This window comes from Oculina patagonica, chromosome 2 (assembly GCF_052425735.1).
Source record: "Oculina patagonica isolate OP01 chromosome 2, crgOcupat, whole genome shotgun sequence".
NCBI lineage: Eukaryota > Metazoa > Cnidaria > Anthozoa > Scleractinia > Oculinidae > Oculina > Oculina patagonica.
Window position 1 is genome coordinate 32,095,548 of NC_135759.1, and position 25,617 is coordinate 32,121,164.

The 25,617-nt window shown below is 37.9% G+C and overlaps 2 protein-coding genes across 2 annotated transcripts in view; one reads left to right on the plus strand and one right to left on the minus strand.

Moving 5' to 3' along the window:
- Positions 1–468: 468 nt before the first annotated feature.
- Positions 469–2,400, plus strand: LOC144644196 (BLOC-1-related complex subunit 5-like). The gene has a single exon (XM_078503624.1). It carries the CDS (start codon positions 563–565, stop codon positions 1,193–1,195), a length of 633 nt encoding a protein of 210 aa, XP_078359750.1. The 5' UTR covers positions 469–562; the 3' UTR covers positions 1,196–2,400.
- Positions 2,401–2,536: 136 nt separating this feature from the next.
- Positions 2,537–25,617, minus strand: part of LOC144644188 (cleavage stimulation factor subunit 3-like) — a 29,142-nt gene continuing 6,061 nt past the window's right edge. Inside the window, exons 4-26 of the mRNA XM_078503615.1 lie at positions 25,135–25,167; positions 24,463–24,560; positions 22,481–22,547; positions 22,055–22,089; positions 13,297–13,357; positions 13,004–13,069; positions 12,658–12,735; positions 11,472–11,552; positions 10,695–10,776; positions 9,800–9,909; positions 8,762–8,878; positions 8,145–8,219; positions 7,112–7,213; positions 6,822–6,863; positions 6,675–6,716; positions 6,483–6,543; positions 6,151–6,214; positions 5,482–5,578; positions 5,255–5,353; positions 4,374–4,515; positions 3,911–4,002; positions 3,309–3,381; positions 2,537–3,066 (exon numbers count right to left, since the gene is read on the minus strand). Coding sequence (XP_078359741.1) covers positions 2,876–3,066; positions 3,309–3,381; positions 3,911–4,002; positions 4,374–4,515; positions 5,255–5,353; positions 5,482–5,578; positions 6,151–6,214; positions 6,483–6,543; positions 6,675–6,716; positions 6,822–6,863; positions 7,112–7,213; positions 8,145–8,219; positions 8,762–8,878; positions 9,800–9,909; positions 10,695–10,776; positions 11,472–11,552; positions 12,658–12,735; positions 13,004–13,069; positions 13,297–13,357; positions 22,055–22,089; positions 22,481–22,547; positions 24,463–24,560; positions 25,135–25,167 — 1,908 coding nt within the window. The 3' untranslated portion in view covers positions 2,537–2,875. The remainder of the gene's footprint in view (positions 3,067–3,308; positions 3,382–3,910; positions 4,003–4,373; positions 4,516–5,254; positions 5,354–5,481; positions 5,579–6,150; positions 6,215–6,482; positions 6,544–6,674; positions 6,717–6,821; positions 6,864–7,111; positions 7,214–8,144; positions 8,220–8,761; positions 8,879–9,799; positions 9,910–10,694; positions 10,777–11,471; positions 11,553–12,657; positions 12,736–13,003; positions 13,070–13,296; positions 13,358–22,054; positions 22,090–22,480; positions 22,548–24,462; positions 24,561–25,134; positions 25,168–25,617) is intronic.

Sequence of the window (25,617 nt, forward strand, 5' to 3'; positions counted from 1 at the left end):
ACCGCCATTTTATTCTAAAATACACCTAATGAACCCCCGGGGATACTCAAAAAAGTTTTATATTGGGAGGCTTCGCCCCGAGGTCCAACCCCTTACCCTTTCATATACCATTTTGACAGAAAGGGCACCCCATTTCTTATACCATTTATTGGAGAAAGGTACCCCTTTTATATACCTACACGACACGACATATACTTAAAACAGGAAGTTTTCTTGACATTTTTATGTAGCGCTTAATAAATTAAGACGATACAGACATAAGTTGCACCTAAACTTGTGAAATTCCTACCCTTTTATATACCTAAAGCCTGAAAAAGGTACCCCCTTCGACTCCGCTTCGTGCGGAGCTTCCCCGTATAGGCCATTATAGGGAATGAACTCTGGAAACGTCAACTGCTCGCAAACTGCTCCCAACGGAGCTTGACTGGATCCAAGTGCAAAATACCGTGAGGAGACTGAGACCTTTCGTCAAATCAAAGATGGCGGACGATACGGAAAAGATTGGTCTAAACACATTCATTGAAGTTCGAAAGGAAAGTTAGACTTTCAATAATAGTTAAGCATGGGACAAGATCAAAGCAGTAGTTTGTCGGGTCAGATGGGCCATCCAAATGTGCCTTATACTTCGTATTCCGTACAGAAAAATGACGACGGGAAATCGAAGTCAAAACAGAGAGCCAAGCTCGAAGACATTATGGTTGTCAATGCCCCGACTGGAAGCACAAAACTTGTCTCCAAAAAGGAAGATCGTGACATAAAAAAGCTGAACAAAATACCATTCTTTTATCCACTACTTCGAGGGACGATAAATGCCCCGGCAGCGAGAGAGCTGGAATTCTTTGATAAATTCGACCCGCGTCCTGGATTGTCTTTGTGTTCGCGGTACGAAAAACACTTGAAACAATGTGCAGAAGCCGTGTCGTTTGATCAACACATGCTCTCATCACAGATTCGAGAAATGGATGTTTACTGTGTTTCAGTTCTGCGAAGGGTAAACGACAGGTATAAGAGATTATCCCAGGCAGCTGTGCAGCTGAAGAAAGTTGAAGAAATGAATGCAAACCTGAAGAGAATTGATGCTAATCTTAAACGGCTTGTACCCATGATGGAAAGGCTTAATAACGTTTTACCGGATGAAGAACGCTTGGAGGAGTTTTCTCTATCTCCTTACAGTATAGGAAGTATACAAAGCTGACAGATGTGCTTGGGGTTTAATAAGTGTGACTCTTGAAAATGGAAAGATAGCCGAGAGGTTATGATTAAATTTGAAATTAATTGACACATGCAAAATACGCATACCAGTACAAATAGCGCAAAAGAATAAACTTAAAGGACCCCCCCCCCCCCCCACCACCCAACACTCAGGGCCGTAAACAGACCTTTAGCATAGATAAGGCAAGATCTTGCTAGGAGGTTCTGGAAAATTTTGAAATCTAGAAGCTCTGAAACTCTTCCTTGAATGTTTTTCATGAGGCATTTTTTGAAAAAAAAAATAATCTTGTTCAACTGGGGATTATTTTCCCAACTAAACATATTTTGTTTTTAATTTTGGGTTAAAATCTAGACCAGGCAAGGGCCTCGTCTTGCCTCTTTCTAGTTACAGCCCTGATACTGTGTATCTTTCCTCACACCTTTGTAACATTTTGGACGTAATAGGTGGAGGTGTTCGTTTAGTTGGGCCTGGGGGGTGGGGGGGGGGGGTACTTGACTTACGTTTAGGTATAAGGGTGCCGCTGGGGGTTTGAAACCCTGACCCTGTTTAGGACAATAAAAACTTAAAATACCTACTCTAAACCCCCTATTTTAAGACCCTATTTAGGACAAAGGACAACATCGTCAATCATTTACGCTTTATTGTGATTGCGTCCCATACGTGACGTTCGATGCATTGAAATCAGAACACCGATCCCACCAAATAAAATAATGCTTTTTATTGAAGCGAAAGTGAAAACAATGTAAATACTCGACGACAGTCTTGCAGACATACCCTGTCTAGGACAGGTTCAGGCCCTGTTTAGGACAGAGGAGCTTGAAATTATATACCCTGTTCAGGGCCAGAGGAGTCAAAAAACCATACCCTATCCAGCGGCACGTCCCCATATAGGCCATATAGGGGAGTGCCCCCCCCCCCTTTATGTTATTGTACATGCTCCCAGAATAGTGACTATTATTTTATGAATTTACAAAGTACAGCTGAATATGTAAAGAAAGCATTTAATTTCAAATTAAAATAGATAATTTGCCATTATGGTTCACATCCTCCAAAAATGCAAAACATATAGCCTAGAGACATCTCTGGTTGCTTAGTGACCAGGCTATTAAACACAGTCATTTTTTTGCAGATGATGAATGATAACACGTATACACAGCCATTAAATATGCAACCTAGAAAAGTACTATGAAAAGCACTATGAGGTGTTTATTGCGGTATCTCAGCTTTAGTTTGAAAACAGTTTTCAGGGGAGCTCACCAAAATTCATGCTGGTAGTGGAGATTAGTTGGCTTTAAGTATATAATCACAAATGACACAGAGAGATTCAATAAAATTGTTTTTATCCTTTATTACAAGAAGTTTCATAACTTATTTAACTTGAGATTGATGTCGTAATTGTTTTGTTTGCATTAACTGGAATGCAGGTAAAAAATGTCCACGTTAAAATAAAGATTGCCAATACTATCACTCTAATGGGCTATCTATACACTGACGGCTGTTGGCCCCTATAGAAAGATAGGGTGAGGGGGAGGAAGGATTGAAGGGCCATCACTTTATACAGGACTGGTTGGGAAGGTAATATTTTTACACAGGTGCATTTTCAGTAAATGCTGTTCATATTTTGGTGGTTACGATGACAGGAAGAAATGGCATCTTTCTGCTTTAATGCACTCTCTTCTGCTGTCGACTTCTGTAGATGTCATTGACAGGAGGTGCAGCAGAACTCTCATCATCACTTTCATGATCAGCACCTGGTCTTTTGACCCCTCGTTTGTGTTGCTCAACCTCCATTCCATCTTCACTGCCTGGCTCAACACCATTTACAGGACCTAACTCGGCATCCTGAGGTAGTCCTGTGGACACAACATGAATATAATGTGTGCAAATTAAAGACGTGATGGGATACCAAGACTCTTATTGTGACCAAGATCCTTATAAATTCTAATTAAAGTTTTAGAACTACCAGGTCCATTTAAAACAATACAAAGAAATCTGTAAGACACTAGACAAACTGTTACAAGCAAATTTATTATAGCTGAGCTTGTTTAGCAGCAAATTAGACTGGTGCCTTTTGAAAAGTCAAAGTAGCCTGTACCTGAGGGTGGAAGATCTGGTATTTGACACTCCAAGGTTAACCTGACAAAGTCGTCAATCATCACGAATGGACCCTGAACACAAAAGCAGAGATTCCACTCAATAAATAATTGCTTAGCAACTTCAGAAGATTTCACAGTAACTGTAATTCGCCATCATCTGTAAAGCTTGTATGATGTCATTTGACTAACGTGGGGACCACAGAGTAATTATGACAGTAAAGGTTGGATAAATTATGTGTTATTGTCTACAAAATAAGACAATGTGAGATGGAAAAATCTGTCATCTTATAATGAGTTTGGTGTCTATAATTCATCTATGTTTATCATTAAATACATGTTCAACAAAAAGGGCACCACAATTCTTATTAAATTAGTAACAGAAGTGGTTTTGCCTATTTTGCTGGTTATTATGGCACTGGTATTTCTGACAATGACTACAAAAGTCATATCAGATTTTCACAGTGCACCCTGGATGGAACTATAGAACTAAGAGCAGCAGTAAACATCATCTGAGAAACCACCTTGTCACAGAAACCTCCCCTGGTGCTGAGTGTGGTGGTAACCCTTAAATTTAAATATATTTATGTGGCTGACTAATTACCTGAAAGCACGAGGGAGGAGGTAACAAGGTCATAAGATGTGCAGCTGCTGGGGGTACAGGAAACACTCCACCTGGCACAGAATGAAGGCCAACTGCAAAGTAATGCACATTTATTTTTATCAGTAATTGAAACCAAAAGTGTTAAAATAATAAACTGTCCTCAGGAAAAATAATGTGCAATATTTTAACCTTAACAGACTTATTTTGCATAATAATCGTGTTTTAAAAAAATTACTTCAAATTTTTTTTTTTTTTTTTTTTTTTTTTTTTTGGGGGGGGGGGGAGTCCGGGAATAATTATTCTTTTGGGGTTTTATGACTGTAAAAGGGGGCTTTTATATTGGTAGAAACTACTGACAGAAAGAACGCCCCACTAATTGTTGCTGACACAACTGAGTCTGCAGGAGAATGTTTTCAATGAGTAAGGTACATGATTTATGACCATTTTCAATTGATCTTCTTACCAGCCCCTGCTGTTGGTTTGAATGGTGTCATCTGTGATGTGTCTGGTCTGGGAAATTTAACTGGCTTTTCTTCACTCTGCTCCTCTTGAGAAGCAACAGAGGAGAGAATGTTTGGCACACTACCACTCTGTCTTGTGGAACCCTTCAAATGCAAGTTTAAAAAAAAAATGATATATCAGTCTAATATTTATCATGACGTTGCATGCAGCACTAATGAAATCGTCACTACGACTGATTGTTTGTTTCCACAAGTAATCAACTTTTTAATAACTCTTCAGAGGACTCAAAGTGCATCGCAGGCTGCAACGTTCTCAATAACTTTTTCATCAAGTTCCAACCGCTGTATTTCAGCATACATGCACAGCAAGGGGCAGTGGTTAACAGGCTTTCTTTATATGGTGTTATAGGACTCTATTACTTTGTGTTCAGAACTGTACTGTACAGCCCCACCAGATGTGGTGACCTAATGGTTTGTATGCTGGGTTCCAGATTGAGCTGTCCAGGTTCGAGCCCTGGCCAAGATCATTGTGCTGTGTTCTTGGGCATGACACTTTACTCTCAAAGTGCCCCTCTCCCCTGAGGGTATATTAATTGGGTACAAGAGAATTAATGCCAGAGGGTAACCCTGCAATGGACTAGTATCCCATCCATGGAGATGAGTAGAAAAAATGTTACAGAAACTGGGATAAGCTCTGGTGGTATGTTATAGCCTGGATTAAAGGGAATGCAGCGTGTATAGGTAATTCTACACAGAAAAGTTAAAGTTGCTTGCACAACACAATAGTAAGAACTTTTTTCCACATATTTATTGCCATTGTTTTGCATATAAATGTTACAGACTTACAATAGTAAGAACTAATTTTGCTAGTTTTGTCACTTACCACATAGCCCATTATTTTTAGCTCCAAAGGAGTACAAGGGAAGAGATCCAAGTACTTGTACCTGTCAACAAGTACTGACGATTCATGGCCCTCTAGTTCCTATAAAGCAGAAATAACATGGTTAAAAAGAGGATGCATAGGGAGAAAAGACAAATGCCAAGAAAATACTTGACTGTCTTCCTGATGAGTGAAAAATCTGAACAACAGATCTAGACAAGCAGGCTCACCTCTTTGTAGAGTTCAAGTTTTCTATTCTCCACCTTTACTAAGCTGGCCAAGTCCCCACTTGTGGCTTCAAATTCCAGAAATTTCCCCCAAACGTCACTGAAAAAAAGATTGTTAAAATGACCAGCTGTCAGGGCCGTAACTAGCAAGAGGCAAGACGAGGCACTTGCCTCATCTAGATTTTTACCCAAAATTAAAAACAAAATATGATGAACAAATGTTCATCACCAGAGAGGTAAACTCTGATATGCCTATCTATATATTAAACAGAACAAATGTCAGAAAAAAATCAGATACCTGAGCGGGATTAAAAATCAGATACCCGGGCGGGATTAAAAATCAGATACCCGGGCGGGATTAAAAATCAGATGCCCGCTTGGAGCATCTGATTTTTTTCTGACAATTGTTCTGTTTAATATGTAGATAGGCATATCAGAGTTTACCTCTCTGATGATGAACAAAATATGTTTCGTCAGAAAAATAATCCCCGTTGAACAAGACTGATTTTTCTCAAGAAATACATCACGAAATATGTCTCTGAAAGAGTTTCAGAGCTTCTTAAGATTTTAAATTTTTTATGGAGAACCCCCCAGCAAGATCATGCCTCGTCTAAGGCAAAGGTCTGGTTACAGCCCTGGCACAGTCAGAAAGTTAGCTAACACTTGACAAACCTTGCTTTGTCTTTGGGCATAGAACTCAGAACTTTCTCAAACAGTACTCTCGTGTTGTTGTCATCTGCAAGGAAAATGAAAGTCTTCAAAATTAAGAATACACCAAACTACAACTAAGTAAAGTTTTCATGCCTAGGCACAGTTTTCTTGTTTAAAATTTTAAACTTTGAAAGGATCTTGATCAATACAACTACCGGTAAGTGTCATTCAAATAATTTGAAAACTGCATGCAACACATCCCATGATGTTCGTGACATATTGGAGTACAATAAAAAATCTTTCCCTCCGATAAACAAAACATAGGTATTAATTTTAAGTTTCAGTGCACTTACCATTTAAATGTGATAAATAATCAACATAAGCCAGCACATAGTCTGTTTCATTCATGTATTTCTGTCATCAAAAAGGTAGCACAAAATTGTTATTAACAATAAGAATAAAATCAAAGTTTAGATGGACCTCTACTAACAACAGAGGTTAATAGATGACTCTTGGTTACAGAAAATTATGATTTTCAACGATACCTTTAAACCAAGCTCAAAGATCTTAAATGCAACTGCTTTGTCCTGAAATAAAATAATAAGGAAGCATTCTGTTATTAGCATGGACCTTAAAACTGCTGTTTAATTAAATAATTGTGACAACACATAATAAAAAATTGTAGGCCTTACTTTGCTGCAGTAGTACTCCATAAGAGAGGCAGATATGAAAACCTGCAAACAGATTAATAGATTAATGGATGTATTGACTGATTGACTGACAGACCAACCGGCCGACGGACCGACGGACCGACAGACTGACGGACCGACCGACCGAGGGTGGGAGGGTGGGATGGGAGGGTGGACGGATGGGTAAGTCGATGGATGGATGGACAAAGGATTGGAAAGATGGAGGGATGCAGATGGATGGTTCCTTTTTTAACTTTTCATCCTGGAATTACATTCTTTTTATTGATACCTACATGAAAGTTTGTTCTAGAATCCTCTCTTGCCCTCTTGAAAATTCCTCGACTCTCTTTAATGCTTTCGGATCTTCTTGCAAATTTCATGTATTGGATATAAACCTGAAAGTGCCAGACACCAGAAAAAAGACATTATTATCAGAATACAGAATAATTAGCATACATTGTAGCAATATTGCTATCGCCCAAGGAAAAAGATTGAAAAAAGACCATATTTTCACCAGAAAATATCTATAAAATCTATAATAATCTAGCAAAATGTTTTATTGTTCATCAGTTTGGGCCAGTACAACAAAGAAAAACATAGCTCGACTTCAGAAAGTGCAAAACTCTGCGGCTAGGGTTGCCACCGGAACAAGGAAATTTGATCACATCACCCCTACGTTAAAGCAACTCCATTGGTTGCTGGTTGCTTGGCAGCTTGAAGTCAGAGACGCTGTAATGGCTTATAAATGTTTGCACGGACAAGCCCCAGCATATCTGCGCAGCAAATTTATTGTTAGAGCTGACGTCCATTCTATCAATACAAGACACAGAATTAAGTTGGATGTCCCGCTATACAAAACGGCTACCAGCCAGCAGTCATTTGTATTCAGAGCTACTCGGCTTTGGAACGAACTACCTCGGACTCTAACAGATGTAAATAGTTTGAGTATTTTTAAGGATGCTATAAAACGTCGCACTTGGAAGAATTTTATTGATACATAGAACCCTTATAAACGTAACCCTTTATAATATTTAGTAAGAATGATTTTATTTTTTAGCTGTACATTTCATTGTAATTTACGCTGAAAACCCATTTTTGGAGAGGCAAATAAAATCTTATAATAATATACACACATCCTAAGTAAGTATCCTAATACACACATCCTAAGTATCCTAACTAATTAAATTATAAACCCCAAACATACTTGAACCATATTAAAGTTATTAAACTAGCTTTTGCAAGCATTGGAATGGATCCAAACAATGGAATTAAAAACAAAACTAGTTACTTGGTCTAACACAGGAAAATTAAAATTTATGTTCTCACCAAAGTTGGATCTATATTCTCAAGGGCTAGGTATTTTTCGTAGATTTCCTTTGCTTTCTGAAACTTCATCCTTCCCTACAGAAAACAGCAATGATAAGAGTATTTTACATGTGGTTGGCAGGGTTAGATTAAGTACTTTGGACTGGACCAATAAGACTTGAATCAAGTTTTTACCAAAACGTGGTCACAATCCCCTTAACAACAGTGATTGAGGAAGTGTATCTGGTGACAACAATACTAACACCATGTACAGTCATTTGATACTTATAAAAGAACATGACAGCCACCAGATCAATCTACTGTAGGTATTAAATTGATTAAGCGCTGTGGCATAAATTATTTTTTTTCTTAATTCAAGGGTGGCGTTAATTAAAATTTATGCTGTAATATGCAGCATTTATTCGAGGGTGGCGGTAATCCTAACAAGTCTCATCCCGATTTGGTCAACCTGATCCAATATAAGTTTGGTGTGGTTTGAATTTGTTTAACTATCTTAACAGATGCAAGATAAGCAGTAGTTTTTATGTGTTAGCCTTTTTTCAGACTTAATTATCCTTTATGCATATGCCCAATTGACTAGAACTTGGTGTCGGTGCTAAACAAACTTTTTTTGTTACCTCTTCAAAGTCAGCATATGCAAAATACAACAGCATGCTGTGTTTCATCAGTCCTGTGATGGCCCTTTCATACATGGCTGCGGCTTCATCTCCAAGCACTTTTGATCCTTGCATATCCTGCAATATTACATGTAAAAACACACACATGTAAAAGAGTTCAGATAAAACTGTGTGCTGATTGCATAAAGGAACTTCAGAATAGAGACTGCACAAAATCTTGCAAAAAAAAACCCGTGCCATTGAGGTATAATATGGTGTAGGAATCCTTTGTCAAGTTGGGAAACAACTCTGGAGCAGTAGGGTATTGGGGCCTGCTGGGGGGAGAGGGGTATTCATGTCTCCCACCTGAATTTAAAATATTGTCATGTCATAATTTCAAACGGTCAGCACATAGCTGTTAAAATTTTTGTCTAAAGACTGACATGGGTAATCTATGTAAGACTCGGGGCAGGATTTTCTCAGGCATTTTAACCCCTGCCTACCAGAGAACACACAAGCACCGGCGGCCTGTGAGATCTTGGCGCATGGCCTGACACCCGGATAGCTTACATGAGCCTCCCCTCTGCATCCTTGTACTGGCTCGTACGCTGCCTGTCGAACTCCTGACCAGTGCATTGGAGGCATTCTCGATCGATCGAGGCCCTCGCCCTCTCATCTTGTTAGACTCAGAATCACTGGCTTGATTCGCTGTGACTAATCGCACATAGAGTGGGATGGCACAATAGCAAAGCTCATCTGTGTCCATCTGCCTCACGCACACAAGGCCATGAATTGTCGAGAAAAGCAATATGGGTCAGCGGTGTTGAAGTAGTGCCAGACCTTACAGCAACGGGGAGATTTGTAAGGCATCGGAACAACCAGGCAGTGATGTCCTGTGAGGACGATAAATACGTCCTCGGTCGGCGTGACAACAGAGAAGACGTATATATACGTCCTTGGTAGGCAAGGGGTTAAAAGGCAGTGCTTGCATGGTTAAATTAACTATTTTTTCCAACATAATAAATTATCGCTGTTGTTGCCAACAGAGTCTGTAATTACCCCTTTGTCCATCATCTTTTGACTGATTTGTTCCAGGTACAGAGCTGCTTCACACCATATGTTAGGATGAAATCCCATTGTTTGCAGACACTGTTCATAGGCATACACCACTGCAAAGAAACACATTGATAATTAACTTTTATACCATGCCATAGAAAATACAGCCAATCAGAATACAGGAAAGCCGTTGTATATTCGACGGTATTCAACCCAACCTTCCCATCGTGCGCTGCGATTGTATTTTCGACGAAATTTAGTAAGCGTATTTTCTATGGTATGGTATAAAATAGTTACACAACACTTTCTCATGGTATACTATGGAATATCCCACTTTTCACTTGTTTTTTCTTGTATCACTCCCCTAAAGGGTCGTGTGTATACCGAGAAAATACAAGTGACTCGTGGGATATTCCATAGTATACCACTCGAAAGTGTTGCATAATAACTAGTATGTATTTTACAGAGAAAACTTAAGTGAACCCTTTGCAGAAATGATACCTCACTTTACATATTACTTAAATTCAGCATTAAGCTATAAACTATGAACTTTAAAACTCAGGAGAAGTTTGCAAAAAAATACTACCGGTATTAATTTTAGTAGTGCATTGAATGTGCAAAAACAAAGGTTTAGCTTGGACAGCAATGTATTGTTTTGTTGTGAATGTTTAGAAATCTATTGAGAGCTACAAACAACACTATATATTTCGTGGTTGATCTGAATAGGATGAAAAAAAAAAACAATTCTTACTACAAGGAATTTCAATCAGTTATGTCCCATGCACAATAACTTGCAACCATAACCACTCTCCAAAAACACTAATCCCCAAATTATGCCAACAGTAAAGTAAGCCTACCCACTCTTTTGGAATGTTACAACTGTAAATATCTTACAAACCTCTCTTAGTTAGAAGGGCTGTATCCTCTGTTCTCAATGGGTTGCTCTTTTCCCAGGCAATATACTTCTTCCAAATTTGCAACTTAAGTGGTTGAAAAAAAAAAAACAAGAAGTTCACAAGACTGATACTTAAACACACTGCGGCTAGTACACTTTGAATGATATTAATCAAAATGAACGCTGACACAACAGAACATCTGATGTAATGGTATACAACTTTACTTGTGCCAAGTGGGAGGCTCCCTAGTGTCACTTCCTAACTGGTTCTAACTTTAAAGTCTGTGGATAAAATCCCAAATAATGAAAGCAGAGATTCCAACCCTTTTTTAAGGAAAATAGGGAGTATTAATAAAAATTTTTAGCGCTGAAGGTGTGAGCCTCTAGGGGGGTCTGGGGCATGTTCCACTGGGAAATTTTGCAAATTAAGGTTCTCTCAAGTGCCATTTTTGGCATTTTGACATTATTTCTGAATTATTTTATAAGGTCTTTATTCTTTTCACAGATATTTTTGGAGCTTTTCTTTAGTTTGGTAAAGCTCAGATCGCAAAAAAGTACAAAAGATTAGCATTTTTTCTGTTGTTTTTAGAATTTCATGATAAATCAGGAGAATCTGATAAAAATCGGGAGAGCGGGAGGCAACGCATCAAATCCGGAGACTCCTGATCAGAGCGGGAGGGTTGGAATCTCTGTGAAAGCAACTTTGTGGTTCTTTCCTAGTCAGGCCTAGCATTAACAGTTGAGTGCAAAGAAATTTATAAAATATACTAGTAAAAATACCTGTTTAGTTTCATCTGCACTTCCCTGCACAGGAACAGCAGGGTTTCCTTTCACTAATCCACGAGTTATAGCTTCATACTCCTAAAAAAGGGAAGCTAAAGTGAATTTTCCCGAACTTGAGTTGTTTCTAAATTACTATGTAATAGGTATATGAATTAATTGGTTTTTAATGGAGAGGAAGTAAGGTAGACAATGATTAAGACTTAAATTACTTCTAAAATATCATAACTCACATGGCCTTTAAATTGCTTTTTTTTTTATTTCAATATCACCAAATTTGTTTAAACAGGTGTAGTTTTTAGTCAGTGCAAAATACCATGTATCTTCATGCTGTTTTGCAGTACCAGTAGTCCGTGTTGGGGCCTGCAGGCTCTAAAACTATTTACAGCCGACAGACAAATTATGGCAGCCTTATCTTAACTAACAGCCCTGGTACTGTTGGACTCATTACTCTTACAAAAATGAGCCTATTGACATGATTACAGATCATCCTTTCCAAAACTTGACATTGAAGGGTTGAACCATCACAATAACTAAAACCATTTAGGGGCTGGTCATTGGCTGTTTTTATACTAGAGAAGTGTTACCTCTGCAGGGTTTTCTTAATAGGGAAAGCTAAAAAGGGGGGGAACCCCCTCCCAAAACCCTCTGGATGAGCTTCGGCAAAAATTTTGTTGTTCGTCTGGTTATGCATCTCTAGTATAAAGACAGGCACAAGACACATTACGCCTTCTAGACGAGCTTCCTTTCGTTATCCGTCTTTCAAGATGCATTTCGAAAAGTAGCTTGTCTAGACGGGTAACTCGTCTTGTGCCTGTCATTATACTAGAGACGCATAACCAGACAAACAAAAAAATTTTTTGCCAAAGCTCGTCCAGATGGGTAACTCGTATCTTAAGTATAAAAACGGCCATTATTTATAGGAGAGGGAAGGGCTGGTAGAAACGAGGGAGGCCATGTTCAAATGCTCCTGACCCTCCCCTTTTTGGAAGCACATTTTTTTACTGTCACTCCCCCTCCCCCCTCGCCCACTCCCTTAGAGGTCCCTGTGTGCATAAATTTATGTAATCCCCCTTTTTTCCTGCATTAAAATCATCAACCCTAGCCTCCCTCTCTGAATAATGGCTGGTCCCTTAGCATACCACTTAATAACCAATTTACAAACCACACAATAAGCAATATTTACCTTTGAAACTCTTCTGGCATTCATGTAGTCTCTTGTTTTATCATCAATCAGTTTCTTAGCTAAAAGCTTGTTTACATTCTGAAATGGGAACACTTTTGCTTAGCTGCAATCTTTTAATTTTTAGATTCACATTTTTATTGGAGTGTCAGTGATACATTTGGTAGCTTATCGCTAATAATTTGGTGATACCCCCTTAAATATTTTCTTACTTAATTTATCTTATGCAGCAATAAATTGTGTAAGATGAAAATTAATGATTACATCTGGAGTCCACAACTAAAGGGTACAATTAAACTATCTTCATGACATACGTAATATGTACAGAGCTTGAGGGCTGTCTACACACCTGTTCAAAAGCATTATATTCTCTCCATAGTGCTTCTAAATTTAAGATGGGAGTCACCACAGCTCTCTAAAAGAAATACATTTATTAAGATTAGTAACTTTTAATCTGGGAAGGGCACAGGAAAGACCACAAAATGATTTTAACATAAAGTTAGTTTCCTGATAGAAAAAAAGTGAAAATGATCTCCAATTTCTGAAGAAAGTTTATTGCTGTTTAAGACAAAAAATTAAAAGTAGAATAAAATGCAAGCACCCTTGCGACTGTGCATTTATGTCACCAATATCGTATATTACCTGATAGACTTTTCTTATGGTGATAATCTTGCGGTTTTCTGCATAGCTGCCAACTGCATCACTAAGAACGAAACAATTTAAATAACATATCAGTACAGAAATGCTAAGCCAGTTGGAATGATCAATGTTAATAGTTGCCAGTTTAAAGCAGTTTGTGTCTGGTGAACACGAATTCAGTGCTGCCCAATTGTGTGACAAACATTTGCAAATGATTATATCAAGACAATGACAAATGGCAGCACTTTCTCTAAATAAAACTTTAAGAATCACATTAAAAATTCCTCTCTCAGTAGCAATCCCAATACCAATACAAACAGGGTTCAATTTGTTTTCGGACTCCCAAAATGTTTTCGGACTCCAAATTTTTTTGTTTATTAAACAAGTAATCAGTCTTTTTTGCTTAATAAACAAGTTTGACTAATGAAAGTTGCTTATTAAAAAAAAAAGACCCTATTTTTTAATTGATAGACAAAAAAGGTGGTATTTTTTGTTTATTACACAAAAATTTTTTGCTTATTAAACAAAAAACCCGCGCGCTTTTTGCTTATTAAACAAAAGTTTCACAACATTTTGTGCACACGAAAATCTTTACCTTCGGCCGCCATTACATACAAAAATATTGAGAGGAAAAACATTGCTACGGATGAATCATTATTTTAAAAACATATATATTAGAAGTCTCTACTGCTAAATCATTCCACTGAGGGAAAACAAAGGCATGACTTCCCTTTTAGGAAGAATATTTTCCAAAAGTTTGACTACGCAGCGCGATCGATTGGCTGCGTTCAACGAGCTGCTTGTTGGGGATGCTCAAGTTTTAAATCGGAAACGAGCCCTCTTCATTTTATTAATTACAAAATAAAAACATCAAGAGATTTCTAAAAGCAGAAAAGACCGGGGATTTGAACGAAGATGGCCTGTTTGTCGTCGAGTTTGTCGGTGATATTAGATCTATTTTATAAACGACGAAATGAACAACTTTCTAGCGATGTGTTTTACGCCGGTCATGAAATTTGCACTTTGCAGCGTAATGTGGGAAAAATAAGGCACAACTCCGTGCAAAACCTCGGCAGCAATGGATAAATCATTGTTAAATGAAAAACTTTTAACAGAAGACTTGTCTGCTGCATCCTATTTAAGCGACCTTTCTTTTTCTGGAAGAATATTTTCCATGCATAAACGTTGTGCGATTTCGCGGCGAGCGATCGGCGATTCCGGAACGAGCTGCAAAGTCGAAAGTTTTTAAGCGATTCCTAGCAAATAAGGAGCTTTTTGAAGGCAGCAAGAACAGAAGATTTAAATAAACACAGCCCTATAAATATAAAGTCGTAGTATTAAATATGCAGTCGAGATAGCCGGTGATAAAATCTATTTTTAGACACGTTGACAAAATAAACAGCAGAGCTAGCTGTCATGTTCAAACGATTCACCCGGCAGACAGGGAAAATTACCACGGTCAGAAAAAAAATTCTTTTCGCGTCAACTTTCAAAATTTGTGCTGAATTCCCGTGCAAAAGCTCGAAAGGACTTAAAATTCCTAGGTTTATTAAAATTAAGCGGAGTTTTCAGAGGTGGAATTTCACCACGGACTTTTTTTACAACAGACTTGAAATGCCAGCTTATGTTTTGAATATCAAGCAAGAATAGCGCCTTTTGTTTATTAATTAAAAAAAGGTATAGCATTTTTAGTTATCAAACAAAAGTGCCACAACATTTTACGAACTTCATGCAGTCGTACGAGTACGGTGAAATCGATCTTGCAAAAGAAAACAGCGTAATGTCATACATGTAGACAGCTAATTAGAGTCACCAGTTTTCTTGAAAATATTTATAGGTTTTAACCAAAACGTGGCACGTTTTGTTTATTAAACAGTAACTTTTTTATAAAACAATTTGCTTTTCAACCGAAAACGGGTCATAACAGTCTAGCTTGCAAACATATTCTTATCTTCATGCAGCTACGTAACTACGGACAAAAATATTTGCGAGCAAAAACAACGCAATCATTCCACCCGAATTTAAGACAATGAGGCAAAGAGTTTTCTGAATGTAGCAAAAATGGGTCACTTTATTCTGGACAGGGCGAAATAAACAGTAGCGTGGTTTGTATATTTCCGCGATTCACACGAAAGTTTTATTTACCACGGTAAGTTTGTACTTTACGCGACAACTGGACAAATTTGAACTGAATTATGTGCCGAGTGTCGGTGAAGTAAAATTTAAATAGAGAGAAGAACTGTAAAGCGAAAACTAGTGTGAAAACGTTACTGAAAAGAAACTCATGTTTTCAGTTCAGTGTTGACTTCTCGACGCGACTGAAACGAACACTTCGGTTTGATAAATAGAATTTAAAGGAAAGATAAAAACTCTCGGCTTTTTGCAATTCGTCGAGTTCGTTCGTACTGTAAAATTGACTTAGGTGCAGACAATGTACACAGGAGAATATTCATTCAAAAAACAATCAAAATAGACTTGTAAAATCTGAGAACACATTCGATTCGTAAACCAGAAATATTTACGAGAAGATCGATCAAGAGATAAAATGTGTGAAGTTTTAACGCATTCCGTCGAAATGGATTTTGGAAATGAAAGCTGGTGTTTAATTTGACGGACAATCTGCTGGCCAAAGATTTAAAACAGTTCATCGCACAAGAATTTATTTGTACTTGTTTTTATACGCTGCCCAAAATAATAATAACAAAAACAATCAAAACAGACTTGTGAAATCTGAGAACACATTCGATTCGTAGATCATGCAGAGATATTTACGCGAAGATCGATCAAGAGATAAAATGTGTTCTTCGGTGCGTTTCCGCTTGATTAAAAAACACACGTCCAGTAGAACAGAAAAATAGCAATACAGTTATTAAAAGGCTTTTACCACTCAAGTAAACAAAGTCTTTCAACTGAAAGAGTTTTTTAGTTTGAATCAGGATTCCTATTTGAAAAGCAATGTCACGCAACTCGCCGGCTAAGAAAACGCGAGAAAAGGTCGTTTTGTTAAATCTAATTGCCCTTTATTTTGAGCGAAAGTAGCTACAGAAACTTTTAAAACATCTGGAGATTTTTGAATGATCGTTTCGAGCGATCGTTTTGCCGGGTAGAAAAAAAAACAGAGCTTGACAACTGGGAAGCAGTTTAACTTACAGTTTTCGTTGGCGCCAAAATGCTTTGCGCGGGAAAAATTTCAGACAGCTTTTAAAAAAGCTTCGGCAATTAAATTCAACACGACAATGAAAATACAATTATTTTGGTATCAATCCACACTTTTTTAATAAACTTCAATATCAACTGACTGATCGAGAGAACAAATATGAGACATATGAGCTCACCTCTTAACAAGTCACAAGAACATCAGAGCCACGGCGCGGCGTCCTTAGCACAGAAATTTATGCACGTCTGTAGATTCTTTAGTTGTCTTTCCCTTTAAATATTTAAACCGCCATCAGTGATTTGACCTGCTAAAAGTGATATGACTTGCATTTTCTTTGTTATACGCTTACAAACACTGTCCGGCCTAGTACATGTACGTATTGAACAGTGTCCAGCACTCCGTTAGTAAGTCTTGCTTACAAACAGATCAAAACGAATAGTTCTCAACCAAAATTGTTTTAAAGTTCGCTCCTGTTTTCTCGAATACGGTAGTCCCGGAACTCGCATTATAAGTCGCGTATGCACGTGTAGATTTCAACGGCGGTTCAACGGTTCACCTCAAAAATGACGACGAATTAAGTCCAATCAGCAAATCGCAGAATAGGCCATGTGAACAAATCTTGATTCCCCGACTGAGTTGAAGAAGGCACTATTTCTCCAATTTAACCAATTTTCGTGCCAAAACATTTGCACAAATGTCGCCACCGCCGCTAAGCACAGAACTGTCGACTAGCCGAAAAACTTTACAGAGCTCTAACGATTAAGGTGGCTCCGTAGGGTTTTGAGATATTACGGCGCGCGCACAAGTGATACCCATCAAGAGATCATTTTCGCGTTATTTTTTTAAACTAGCTTAATAAAAGCTGATGAAATATTAAAAACAAGGACTAAAATATGTTGTGCATTATTCTTTTTTAAAATAACAGCCTTTGCTTTTGAGCTACATCTTCCTAAAAAGTCCTATTTTGTGGGTGTTTTTGTGGCTTTGATCTTAATTTTCTTTAATTTTCTTCGGTGAAAAGTTTTGAAAATCTCCCAACTAATTGAATCTGATGAGAAGTAACTTTTAAAAACAAAAAAAGTGGGGGTTGTCCAGGTCGTTTTTTCGTTTTTGGTTATTTTGTGTTTTTTTGACCAAGCAAAAAAACTGGCTTACAAATTTTTTTAAAAAAACGGCAAAATGGGCAGTTAAAAAGGTATCACATCTCTGCCAAATTTTAAGGATTTTCACCGAAGGAAACTCTAGTAAATTCCAGGCGAAATTTTTTATTTTCGCCCCGAAATAATTACGTCATCAGAATAGAAATTGTCCAAGATCGCTATTTGAGCATGCGCGAACTTTCGAACCATACGAGTTGATGTGTAAAGACGAGCGTTTCCCGTTGTTGTCGGTTTTTGTGCGAATATCTGTTAACCCCAAGGTTAGTTAGAGACATACCCTAATCCTTTATGTAGCAGAATCTCTGAAATTCTGCTCGAAGTATCTCACAATCGCGGAGACTATTTTTTATTTTGTCTTTTGCTTTCGATCGTACGAACTTCGCAAAAGCGGCCAGAAGCACCGCGGACGTTGTAAAAACCTTTTTAGGGTGTTGTAAACTCTTTAATCTGCTCAACACAGGAAAGTACAGGTGTTATTTCATTGGCAGGAAGCAAGTCTCGCGTTTTCTCGCCGAAAATTTCACGCTCGCGTGAAGCTGCCATGTTTGTTTTGATTTGCCGGCATTTCAAGCTCGCCCTTTCGTACCCAGTCTTCGCGCGGTCAAGAAACCCTATGGAGCCACCTTATTAGGGAACTCACGTTCATCATTATAGGCGTGTCATCCAAATCTGTGACTGACACCTTATGACAGCGAGCACCGTGATTGGTTCCCGTCACGTGCCTTTATGACAGCAAGCGCTGTCATTGGTCACTGTGGACGCGCCATAAGCGATCAAAGCAGCGTGTTCGCAATTCAACGGTTTAACGGTGAACATTGGAGCTCTGTAAGTTTTTCGGCTAGTCGACAGTTCTGTGCTTTATAGCGGCGGTGGCGACATTTGTGCAAATGTTTTGGCTACGAAAATTGGTTAAATTGGAGAAATAGTGCCTTCTTCAACTCAGTCGGGGAATCAAGATTTGTTGACATGGCCTATTCTGCGATTTGCTGATTGGACTTAATTCGTCGTCATTTTTGACGGTGAACCGCCGTTGAAATCTACACGTGCATACGCGACTTATAATGCGAGTTCCGGGACTACCGTATTCGAGAAAACAGGAGCGAACTTTAAAACAATTTTGGTTGAGAACTATTCGTTTTGTTCTGTTTGTAAGCAAGACTTACTAACGGAGTGCTGGACACTGTTCAATACGTACATGTACCAGGCCGGACAGTGTTTGTAAGCGTATAACATAGAAATTGCAAGTCATATCACTTTTAGCAGGTCAAATCACTGATGGCGGTTTAAATATTTAAAGGGAAAGACAACTAAAGAATCTACAGACGTGCATAAATTTCTGTGCTAAGGACGCCGCGCCGTGGCCCTGATGTTCTTGTGACTTGTTAAGAGGTGAGCTCATATGTCTCATATTTGTTCTCTCGATCAGTCAGTTGATATTGAAGTTTATTAAAAAAGTGTGGATTGATACCAAAAAATTGTATTTTCATTGTCGTGTTGAATTTAATTGCCGAAGCTTTTTTAAAAGCTGTCTGAAATTTTTCCCGCGCAAAGCATTTTGGCGCCAACGAAAACTGTAAGTTAAACTGCTTCCAGTTGTCAAGCTCTGTTTTTTTTTCTACCCGGCAAAACGATCGCTCGAAACGATCATTCAAAAATCTCCAGATGTTTTAAAAGTTTCTGTAGCTACTTTCGCTCAAAATAAAGGGCAATTAGATTTAACAAAACGACCTTTTCTCGCGTTTTCTTAGCCGGCGAGTTGCGTGACATTACTTTTCAAATAGGAATCCTGATTCAAACTAAAAACTCTTTCAGTTGAAAGACTTTGTTTACTTGAGTGGTAAAAGCCTTTTAATAACTGTATTGCTATTTTTCTGTTCTACTGGACGTGTGTTTTTTAATCAAGCGGAAACGCACCGAAGAACACATTTTATCTCTTGATCGATCTTCGCGTAAATATCTCTGCATGATCTACGAATCGAATGTGTTCTCAGATTTCACAAGTCTGTTTTGATTGTTTTTGTTATTATTATTTTGGGCAGCGTATAAAAACAAGTACAAATAAATTCTTGTGCGATGAACTGTTTTAAATCTTTGGCCAGCAGATTGTCCGTCAAATTAAACACCAGCTTTCATTTCCAAAATCCATTTCGACGGAATGCGTTAAAACTTCACACATTTTATCTCTTGATCGATCTTCTCGTAAATATTTCTGGTTTACGAATCGAATGTGTTCTCAGATTTTACAAGTCTATTTTGATTGTTTTTTGAATGAATATTCTCCTGTGTACATTGTCTGCACCTAAGTCAATTTTACAGTACGAACGAACTCGACGAATTGCAAAAAGCCGAGAGTTTTTATCTTTCCTTTAAATTCTATTTATCAAACCGAAGTGTTCGTTTCAGTCGCGTCGAGAAGTCAACACTGAACTGAAAACATGAGTTTCTTTTCAGTAACGTTTTCACACTAGTTTTCGCTTTACAGTTCCTTCTCTCTATTTAAATTTTACTTCACCGACACTCGGCACAATAATTCAGTTCAAATTTGTCCAGTTGTCGCGTAAAGTACAAACTTGATTTCAGACCGGGTAAAACTTTCGTGTGAATCGCGGAAATATACAAACCACGCTACTGTTTATTTCGCCCTGTCCAGAATAAAGTGACCCATTTTTGCTACATTCAGAAAACTCTTTGCCTCATTGTATTAAATTCGGGTGGAATGATTGCGTTGTTTTTGCTCGCAAATATTTTTGTCCGTAGTTACGTAGCTGCATGAAGATACGAATGTGTTTGCAAACTAGACTGTTATGACCCGTTTTCGGTTGAAAAGCAAATTGTTTAATAGTTTAATAAACAAAACGTGCCACGTTTTGGTTAAAACCTATAAATATTTTCAAGAAAACTGGTGACTCTAATTAGCTGTCTACATGTATGACATTACGCTGTTTTCTTTTGCAAGATCGATTTCACCGTACTCGTGACTGCATGAAGTTCGTAAAATGTTGTGGCACTTTTGTTTGATAACTAAAACCTATACCTTTTTTTAATTAATAAACAAAAGGCGCTATTCTTGCTTGATATTCAAAACATAAGCTGGCATTTCAAGTCTGTTGTAAAAAAAGTCCGTGGTGAAAGTAATCGTTAGCTAGACTTACGCTTCATACATACAGTTCTTGAATGAAAACTCCGCTTAATTTTAATGAACCTAGGAATTTTAAGTCCTTTCGAGCTTTTGCACGGGAATTCAGCACAAATTTTGAAAGTTGACGCGAAAAGAATTTTTTTTCTGACCGTGGTAATTTTCCCTGTCTGCCGGGTGAATCGTTTGAACATGACAGCTAGCTCTGCTGTTTATTTTGTCAACGTGTCTAAAAATAGATTTTATCACCGGCTATCTCGACTGCATATTTAATACTACGACTTTATATTTATAGAGCTGTGTTTATTTAAATCTTCTGCTCTTGCTGCCTTCAAAAAGCTCCTTATTTGCTAGAAATCGCTTAAAAACTTTCGACTTTGCAGCTCGTTCCGGAATCGCCGATCGCTCGCCGCGAAATCGCACAACGTTTAATGCATGGAAAATATTCTTCCAGAAAAAGAAAGGTCGCTTAAATAGGATGCAGCAGACAAGTCTTCTGTTAAAAGTTTTTCATTTAACAATGATTTATCCATTGCTGCCGAGGTTTTGCACGGAGTTGAGCCTTATTTTTCCCACATTACGCTGCAAAGTACAAATTTCATGACCGCGTAAAACACATCGCTAGAAAGTTGTTCATTTCGTCGTTTATAAAATAGATCTAATATCACCAACAAACTCGACGACAAACAGGCCATCTTCGTTCAAATCCCCGGTTCTTTCTGCTTTTAGAAATCTCTTGATGTTTTTATTTTGTAATTAATAAAATGACGAGGGCTCGTTTCCGATTTAAAACTTGAGCATCCAACAAGCAGCTCGTTGAACGCAGCCGATCGATCGCGCTGCGTAGTCAAACTTTTGGAAAATATTCTTCCTAAAAGGGAAGTCATGCCTTTGTTTTCCCTCAGTGGAATGATTTAGCAGTAGAGACTTCTAATATATATGTTGTTAAAATAATGATTCATCCGTAGCGATGTTTTTCCTCTCAATATTTTTGTATGTAATGGCGGCCGAAGGTAAAGATTTTCGTGTGCACAAAATGTTGTGAAACTTTTGTTTAATAAGCAAAAAGCGCGCGGGTTTTTTGTTTAATAAGCAAAAAATTTTTGTGTAATAAACAAAAAATACCACCTTTTTTGTCTATCAATTAAAAAATAGGGTCTTTTTTGTTTAATAAGCAACTTTCATTAGTCAAACTTGTTTATTAAGCAAAAAAGACTGATTACTTGTTTAATAAACAAAAAAATTTGGAGTCCGAAAACATTTTGGGAGTCCGAAAACAAATTGAACCCTGTTTACAATAGTTCTTACCCTGACTTCAGAAAATTCACAAAATCCATCCAGATCTGTAGGAAGCAAAACAGTAGAGTAGGAATCAGTACAACAGTTCTGACTGAATTTTCATAAAAATATTGAAATGCACCGTCAAGTGTTATTATTTTATCATCTATAGTATTATGTCTAAAATAATGTTCTGTTGTGCTTTTTTCCATGGCCATGCAACCAGTTTGCTTAAAAATGGAGATGTCACAGTGACAGACTGTCATTTTCAGACTTTCCACATGCTATGACTGCCTCAGTGTAAGTCATTATTATATTAAAACAAACAAAAGTTTACTATAGTAAATTACTATTTTAAGGAAAATAATTTCTTTGTAATTGCTTGTTGTTTCAGACTTCCACTACCTTTTTACATGACTTTTTAAGATACACTGAAATGTTGGCCAAAACACTTACCTGGTAAGAGTTAAAGTCTAGCCCAACTTTATCCAGGGCAAATTCATATGCTTGCAGCATTTTATCTCTGCAATAAATAAGAACATGAGATCTTTGTAACTCAGTTGATATGCTTGATAATCTTCAATTTAATTTCTTTCAGGGTAAATGTAAATTCCAAGGGGGTGGGAAATATGGAAACTAATAGAAATTCAACCCCCAAAACAAACCAACACCCAATTGGACCAGGAGCCATCCTGATTGGACAGAGAAAAACCTGCCCCCTTTCCTGACAGAAAATTATTTATCTTCTTCCAAATTTAGGGAGGGGCAGTGGCCTAATGGTAAGCGCGCTTGACTCCAAGTCGAATGACCTGGGTTCGAGCCCAGTGAATTTACTCCTGGGGGGTAACCCTGCAATGGACTAGCATCCCATTCAGGGGGAAGTAGCCAAACTCCAGTCCTAGTCCCTTAATGCTTTGGAAACCAGGATAAGCTTTGGCTGTATGGGCCACTTGACTCGGACACAGACTTCACCTACCTCTTCCAAATATCTTCAAAACTTGACCACACCCCAAATACTGGAGATACAATATGACCCCCCCCCCCCCCCACCCCTGAAAGAAATTGCTCGTGATTTATCCTTATTCCAGGGGACAAATTAAATGCACTGTGAGACTTGGCCTGAAAACTTCATCAGCTCTGGCTGGTTTTAATGTTTTGAGTAATCACAGAAAACTCATTTATTTTTTGACTGCTAGCCGGTCAGATTTGAGCAGAAGCCCATTAATTGCAGGCCCTCCCCATGAAAGGTTATTTTATATTTCAATATGTTGTGAGGGGTTGGGTCTCAAAGGGCAATTTTTTTAAGGGAATGTATAAGGCTTGGTTGGAATTTCTTAAGGAATGGGGTTTTATAACCAAAAAACCATCCATGGGAGGAGTATTGATATTTTCTGGAACAAAACAATTTGGAATGGGCCAAAAGGATTGTGGAAAATGGCCACAGATAATCATTATGGTGTGGAGATGAGAGATCAAACTTCTCTTTATCATATTTACTTAATTCATCCTCTGTGAGTGTGATGACAGGAACAATTTTGTGCTGGTTATATAGCTCTACAAAGGTCTGTGTGGTTTCTATGATGAAGTATGGAACTAAACTGGAATTTCCAAATGGGTGGGGGTACAAACCAAAAAACGTCCTGTGTTGTGAGGGGAGCAGAAAAATCACAAGTGTTCATGATATAGAGATCCCAACAGGGTAGTGCTCTTTGGAGGGGGTGGAGCTCTCTGAATTATTATTTACTGTATTTTAAGGAACTTGCAGGTAATTTCATTATCAGTAATATAATTCCTTCTCACCTGCAATTTGCTGGTGAACCTTTTTTGTCTATAACTGTTATTTTAATAAAGGAAATGGATCAACCTGTTTGTTGACAGGGGAGAGTGAATAGGGGTAAGAAAATCTGCCAATCTGTGCAATTTTTTGGCCTGATCCATCAATCTGACACTATTTTTGTTCAAATCTGAAACCCACTTACTTGAAGACTTTTTTATGCGAATTTTTTAAGCCATTTTATTTAATTGCTTTTTGCGACAATTCCGCCAAAGACCAACCAAAGTGATCCGAACTTTGACATAAAGAGTCTGGAATCCGAGCCAAAATTCTCAGCTAATCAGCCATCCGCTGTATTTTCAAAATCTGCTCAATTGCAATGCATTGCAGAAATCTGCAATCTGGGCACTTCTTAGGGCCAAATTTGTCAATCTGGGAACCTATTCACTCCACTCTTCACAGATGATTCAAGAGTGAGATTCTTTGTAAGTTTTATACCCATAGCCAACATTCATGCATCAACACTACTTCTCTTTTATTACTTTCCTAATTATCGTGAACTTCTTAACAATTAACTACCATTAGAGGTAGCAATTTTTTTATAGTCACCATCCCTCAAAAGGTACAACAGATCTTAAGACATAAATCAGCTAAGAAAGCCTACCTAAAATTTTGGAGGGAGCTTTTTGTTTCCTTAACATATGACAGGTAACACTTCCAAAGATCAATGTTTAACACCTTGATCAAACATTTCTGGAAAAGCTGAAATGATACAAGTCAAAAGACAGTACAAAGTTGGGTTATTCACACCAGCAAGCTAGTTAGTTAGCCAAATAACATCTGCAGTTATTGCCAACTTGCCCAGGAGATTCTTAAGACATTCTTCAGCCAGGAAACTTAAAAATGGCCTCATATAATTCCTGGAACTTTCAACACTTTCAAGTCAACAACAAGAAGCCGGGAATAAAGTTTTACAAGGAAGTAAGTAATGTGGAACCACGTCTTACTCTCACATCTCATACGCTTATACAAAGGGGACACTTATTCAATATTTTTAGTCTTAGGAGGGGCATAACATGTAAATTAAAGGGAGGGGGACACTTATTTGAAGCTGGGCACTGATTTGAACATTTACGGTAAACAAATGTCAATTCAATCATCATGTGTAAAAAAAGAAAAACTTTCCAAACACTTGATTGTACCCCTTGCCGTTTTTAAGTTTTTTTGGACAAAATATGAACATCGGAATGTTTGCACCTCCCAAGGGGGCCTTCCCAAGGCACGGCTGCTCAGAGCAAGCAAAGAGACACCAGGATCAAAGAACTATTTCAATTACCTTTTCTACTTGTTCATAGTTCTTATGTTTCATCTGAAAGAAAACCAACCACAAAAATTCATTCTAAAGATCCTTAACGGTAACACTACAAATCTTGATCTACATTGTATGTAATATTTTGTATGTTTCAGGCAGTGATTCTAGAACACCAATACAACTTTCACACTGGTCTCCATAAAGATCCATTTTAACTGTTAATATTTATACCTAATCGTACCTTTTTGGTACGCTTCGCTAGCATATCAGGCGAGTTTGGTCGAGCCATGGTTCGTATTTTGGCGAGACGTAGTCGAGCCAAAATACTCATGGAGAGACCAAACGAGCCTGATATGCAGCCGAAGCGTACCAAAAAGGTACGATTAGGTATTTACCGTACCCAAATTCAGCCAAAAATCTGGTTAAACTTATCGTTCTGTTGAAGGCGTGCTTACAAGGTACGTACTGCAAATTGTGTTGACTTGGTCTTCAACACTTTTACCAAGT